This window comes from Scyliorhinus torazame, chromosome 12 (assembly GCF_047496885.1).
Source record: "Scyliorhinus torazame isolate Kashiwa2021f chromosome 12, sScyTor2.1, whole genome shotgun sequence".
NCBI lineage: Eukaryota > Metazoa > Chordata > Chondrichthyes > Carcharhiniformes > Scyliorhinidae > Scyliorhinus > Scyliorhinus torazame.
In genome coordinates this window covers 176,126,064-176,132,063 of record NC_092718.1, presented here as the reverse complement: position 1 = coordinate 176,132,063, position 6,000 = coordinate 176,126,064, and the positions used below count along the sequence as shown (strand labels likewise).

General features: G+C 41.0%; 1 protein-coding gene across 1 annotated transcript in view; it reads right to left on the bottom strand.

Moving 5' to 3' along the window:
- Nucleotides 1–1,605: 1,605 nt before the first annotated feature.
- LOC140386757 (syntaxin-1A) overlaps nucleotides 1,606–6,000 on the bottom strand; it is a 428,170-nt gene continuing 423,775 nt past the window's right edge. The window contains exon 10 of the mRNA XM_072469428.1: nucleotides 1,606–3,648. Coding sequence (XP_072325529.1) covers nucleotides 3,568–3,648 — 81 coding nt within the window. The 3' untranslated portion in view covers nucleotides 1,606–3,567. The remainder of the gene's footprint in view (nucleotides 3,649–6,000) is intronic.

The window sequence follows — 6,000 nt, the reverse complement described above, 5'->3', positions numbered from 1 at the left end:
AAAAGACCCAGGCTGCTTCTTTTTCAGAAGGCCTGCCATTCCGATCAGGCAGCGGCATAGCCAGCAGTGGACCTTGCTCTAGAATCATGTCGGCAGGTGCGGACGTTTCACCTAGCGAGAGCTGTTGAGGCTGTGACTACTGCCAGAAAAACATCCCCTAGTCCCATGATTGTGGAGTTGTGCAGTGATCCAGGAAAAGTAATGTGGTGGTGAGGTGGGGAGGGTTGTAAAGGGTGAAGGTCAGGAATCAGAAGAAAAGGCAAGAGAGTAGCCCTCAGCAGACACTGGGAAGGATATGGGGGTGTTCTTCAGAAACTGAGTGCCTTTGATCCAGGCACTCCCCCACAGGGAAGTAGCTGCCCTGATGTCACATAGTGTCAGGCCTGTTGGCAGCTAGGTTAATCCCAGTGGCATGGGATGAGGCCCTCAAGTGGTAGTTGAGGGCCTCAATTGGCAGCGGGATGGGAGGTTTGAGTGTGGGCTTTCCTGCCCAGAATTTAATTCGGGCTGCGAAGGGTGAGTGTTGGGGTTCAAGTATGTCCCCGCCTAAGTACATGCTCCACCTGCCTCCAAGCTCGCAACCAGCAAGAACGTAAAAGCAGCCCAATGTTCGAGGTTGATAGCCTTTCAAGGGTTTCTGAGAACCCCGACATTTGAGTCTGGTACCATGTCTTAGCTGGTGGTTAATTGGATGCACAGAGACCAATGCTACATATCTCTGATCAGGGGCCCTGAACAGGTCTTCCCCCCCAATTATTCTGGCTCTGGACCTGATAACTTTGTTTAATAGCTTGCATTCACTTGCCAATTATGCGTCTTGCTACTTAATTGGCCCCATACTTCCGTGTGCTCATGGCATGACAGTATTTTGTACCGTAACAATCTCAACATGTTTACCAGAGTAGGTTGGACTGTTGAATGACCAGACGATGTACAAATTGGGGGTTCCAAGTGAGAAGTTATTAAATATGAAATCCTGAGTAACCTCTGCAAGATTTGCATTTCAATTGTCAGGTGTCATCACTTTGCTGATATAAAAAGTGCTTGAAGGGAACTAAAAAGAATTTGAATAATGGTCGGTTGCGCAATTGAGAGATCTCAATATTCTGCAAAGTTTTGTATTAGTCTCGATGTGAATAATGCAAACTGCGCTTATGCAGATACCGCAGGTTTTATTTGAATATTGCATGTGTAAGCCAGACAATTCCTGATATTTATAGCTTCAGAAATTGAGCGCAAGGCAACTTAAGTCTGATGTGTTTCAGTACGTGACCTTTAAATTCATCCACAATTAGAATCAGGGAAATTTTGTCTTTAATCTTTGCAGTCGCCTGCCTCATTAGCATGTTCTTATTTCAGATTCCACCCTAGCTCCTGGCTTTTTTCTATTTACCTGAAGCCCAATGGATCGGTTGGTCAAGACAGCGAACAGCCACGCCATTCACACACAAAGAAGGTCCTCAGGTTCAAATGCTGGGTTGTGCCGAGGTAACAGATCTCAGCCAGCTAGCGAAGGAGGCACTCAGCTAAGAAAGGAAAATCTGCCACGTTTCCTGCTCTGATAGCCACCCTGTGTGTGACTGTGCTGTGTGTGAACTACATTGATGTCAAGGTGAAAGCAACAGCAGCACTATTAATACACATCTGTCCCTCAATATTATTTTCCAGTTGATAAGTGAGCCCCAGAGGAAAGTGCTTACAAGTAAATGTTATGGTTATAAAAAGGGTAAGAGAGGGCAATATAATAATAAAACAGAGATAGAGAAACTCAGTAGTTTTATACTAATGGAATGAACATAAGAAATAGATTTGTAGAATTGGAAATAACCCATGTGTAAAATAGTGAGGTATGAGGTACCACAACTGGATTTGAACTGGATAGCCAAAAATGGAAAGTTAAAGCACATAAACAGAAAAGTACAAATAATTGATCTGGGGCTTTTAGTGGTTTGGTTAATGGCACTGTGTCAGCGCCCTGCGTAGGAAGCTTTCTTGCACACCACTGCTGGAATAGACAACAAAAAGTTGGAATTTAAAAAAACGGTTACATTTTTGTTCATACATAAATTGCATAAATAAAATGTTTTTCTTACTAAGACTGGAAGAAACTTGGCAACAGAACTTGCTGCACCACATGCAGACTGACATCACCTCAACAACCCAAAGGAGCTGCCAAATCCAAGTGCAGTTTGATGGTAAACTGGCAAGTCTCAACTAACCGCTCTTTAAAGCCCTTTGATACCTAGCTGCATAGGACTGCACATTAACCATGCTGGCAGCTGGTAAGGACTTGCATATTCTTGGTAAAACTGCACAAGTGAAAAACATTTGTAAAACAACCAGAATAAAAGCGTCATGTCACATGGAATGAAAAGAAACTAGAACCCAAATGTTGAAGAACTGATTGTAGACCAGGTACAAAGTCTCCTAACACAAGCCCTTTATGAATGCTAAAATGAAAGCTTCATCGGTTTAGGACGTATGTTAAATAGGAGATGGAATCTGCTCCTCACTGAGGGTACCTTATATAAAATAAAGAGATGGACGTGAAGCATATGCTTTCTTAAAGCTTCTACTTCCACTTGAGTAAGGCTGAAATAATTTGTTTTTTGACAGGTAGAACTGTTGATGGTTCACCTGCCCAGTTTCCTGATTTTCCTTTTCTTTGTCAAGACCAGAATATAAAAAATAAATTGATGACAACTTATTTGAATTGTTCCATTCTCATTTCACTTTTTTTTTGTTTGTTTAAAAAGCTGCATCGTTTAAAGATACTCTTCAGATCTTGTCAGCCTTTTTTTCTAACATCACAGGGAGCGATAGCACCACTTGAGAAGGTCTTCAGCAGTGATTCTTCTTCACATGATGAAATGACAGCGAATGAAAAATACTGTAATTAGCAAAGGCTGAGATCAGAAGAGAGGCTTCAAAGACAGTCTGGGAGGTCCTCGCCCATAGCAGCAAACATTGAGTCTTACACTTAAAGCAGAACTTCTTCAGACCAGATCACTCCTCCATCTAAGGAAATGTTATGAAGATAGGAATTTTCACAGAACACATGTTGTTGGGATCATGGCCTTCCGCCTGGTTCAGTGGGTTACCACTGTGCTGATGAGATGTCGGATCACCGCATTCTTCCAACCTTGACAAGATTTTCAAACTTGTGCACACTAATTTGAGTTTCTAAAAAAGATATTGCCTTTTTGTGATCAGTATCTTATAAAATGTCGACTCCAGCCATTGTGTTTGTTGGTGTTAACTGGGCTTTCTTTGGCTTTGGCAATCAATGGGTTAAGATCAATCCTTTTAAATGTGAAGTTTTTTTTCCAGGGCCAAATTTTCATGTGTTTACGGCAAACAGCGCATCATTGAAAAAAAAATTATAGAGAAAAGAAATGTTACCATACCTTAACAGCCAGAAAGAGCAGAACCAGTAAAGGAAGTAATGCTAGATAGTCATGCAGAGAAACCTTTCTCAGTGTTATACTGAGAGTAAGTCACTTCATTCTCACAAAGTGGCTGAACTGCCCACATCACATTGGTAGATTCTCTCCTATTTTATGTTTTTCAAAATCCAAATACTCCCCCAACTGTGGAGGCGATGACGACCCCCAGCACCACACAGCATATAATGATCATAATCTTCTTCTGCAGGCCCCAAATCCAAGCAGCATGACAGGAAGAAGAGGAGAAATGGTTAGTTCTGGAGCTTTTATTTTACATTTAATGAACAGGATCTTTACAGAATGGAAGATGAATGATTCCGACAAAGATTAATATCTTCCCTTTACATTAACAAATTGCCTTTATGGAACTCACTGCCCCTGCCGTCCCACATTGCAAACACCCTCACCCCCACCCCATATTAACAACTCTGTCATATTATAAATCTATTTTACAACACAAGTACCCTATATTACAATCACCCTCACTACACACCCTCTCATTAAAATCATCATGCCTGCACTACCAGCGCACCACAAATTTTAAACCATCGCACTCCAAATCCCTTATATATTGCAGAGGCCCACTCACATTAACCAACACCTCACACTAGAAATGGACTGTGTCCCAATGACCTTGACTCTATTACAGGCCACAGTTTAAAAACACCTGATATTACAGTGCCACACTTGACAAAATCTTCGCACTAAAACTAACCTTAAATATTGAGGAATGCAAAAACCTTTTCCCTTTATTACCTTTCACTTTGAAACTCAGTGCACAATGTTTGTAAAGTGTTGACTCTCGTTAACTGGTTCTGGACTGATATACTGGTGAAACGTCCAAATTCTTTCCAGGCTTGGAAAACGGGCCAGATTGGGAATATGGGCACAGGCATTTACAGCCTGGCTGATCTCAATCCTGTGTTGTTAACATGGATACTGCTCAAGAGGCTGCTGGGATTGGCATGACCCCTTTCATCAGGCACTGCACAGTATTGAGACAAATAATAGTTAAGTTTGCTTACTCTTCCTGTGCGATTCTAACCCACATTTCAAGCCTCGGCTCCCTTCATTCTGCGATGCCTGTGGAATGAACAGCTTCTCATACTCTTGGTGGTTTGTCAGAAATATTCAACTGCTGCCCACGGAGTGAATCACCGTCCACCTCCCGCACATCCCATAAATGAGTTGAACGAGAAATGTTTTTCAAACATTACGTTTTATAAAGCAATAATAAAGCAGACATAAAATATACACTCATGGAAAAAGAACAGTGAGCTAGTTCTTCATAAATGGATGAAGATAAAGTGAGAGCGGTAATGTAGATGCAAAAAGAACAGAGCAAAATGTAGAAGGAAGGGATGATCGCACTTGGAGAATGACCACATTATCCACACATAATGAGCCGTGCTGTAGTTTCACAGCCAAATAATACACTGGACCAGAAATTTGTCTTGGGCAGTGGCACAAAACAGGCAGTATTGGATTGGGAGTGCATGTGCACATTGACTGCAATGGAACTCAATGTTGGGCACTACATATAACGAGTGACTGATCCAATATTATCTATTTGGTACCAAGATGCATTAATTCACCCCTCCGCCCTTTTTTACTACCTTTATAGCTGCCTCACTTTTGCTGTTACTTAACAAATTGCAAGTAACTTTTGCCATTAATAATGGTCTCTTAAGAGTCCAGGGAAACTTTTTAAACTTTGTTTCATTCCTAATTTTCTTTACCGTTTTTATTATTTGTTTTAAAGTAATTCTTTATATAGCAGTGTTTTTATCCAATTGCAAAAAGTAAAAATGATCTCCCTGTCTGGTATGATTTAAAACTGGCAGACTTTACAAGCCTTATACACTACAACTGTACATTTGTTTGGCGAATCAACAGTTTTTTCCAGCCATTGAGTAAATAAATGCATTACACAGTGGAGTGCTAAGCCATAGAGGCCAGTATTGCCGTAGAGGGGCACTACAATTGACCCAAAGAGCACTGGATTTGGAGGGGACAAAAATCAATCAAGATTTCCACCTGATGACTCGTGAGGAAAGTGATTGGTGAAAGTAATTTCAGCAACGGCGAGGAGATAAGCTGATTGGTAAACTAATAGAGAGCAGCTCGGGAAGGTAAGGCAGTTTAATTTGTGACCAGGGATCTGAGACCTTCAATTTCAGCAGTGGAGAGGAGAGCATAAGACAGTATGTGTCTCTCTCACTCACTGTAACTGACAGAGTTCTGACTGGGGGAAAAAAGTGAAAGTGACATCACAGGAAGGCTGTGATTTGATTAGCTAACAGGAAAGCTGTGTTAAATTTGAAAACCCACTTTATTACAGTTTAGAAATTGTTTTCAGACAGAGGTAATAAGGAGAGATTATTTAAAAAGTTTATAAAATTAAAAATTAAGATTTTAAAAACCAAATTAAAAACTAATTAAGTGAAATAGAGATGGGAGAGTCAGATGATGTGTTGTTCCTGCATGACGTGGGAGCTGCTGGACCCCATTGTGGTTCCCAGTGACCACATATGTAGTAAGTGTTGATTGTTTG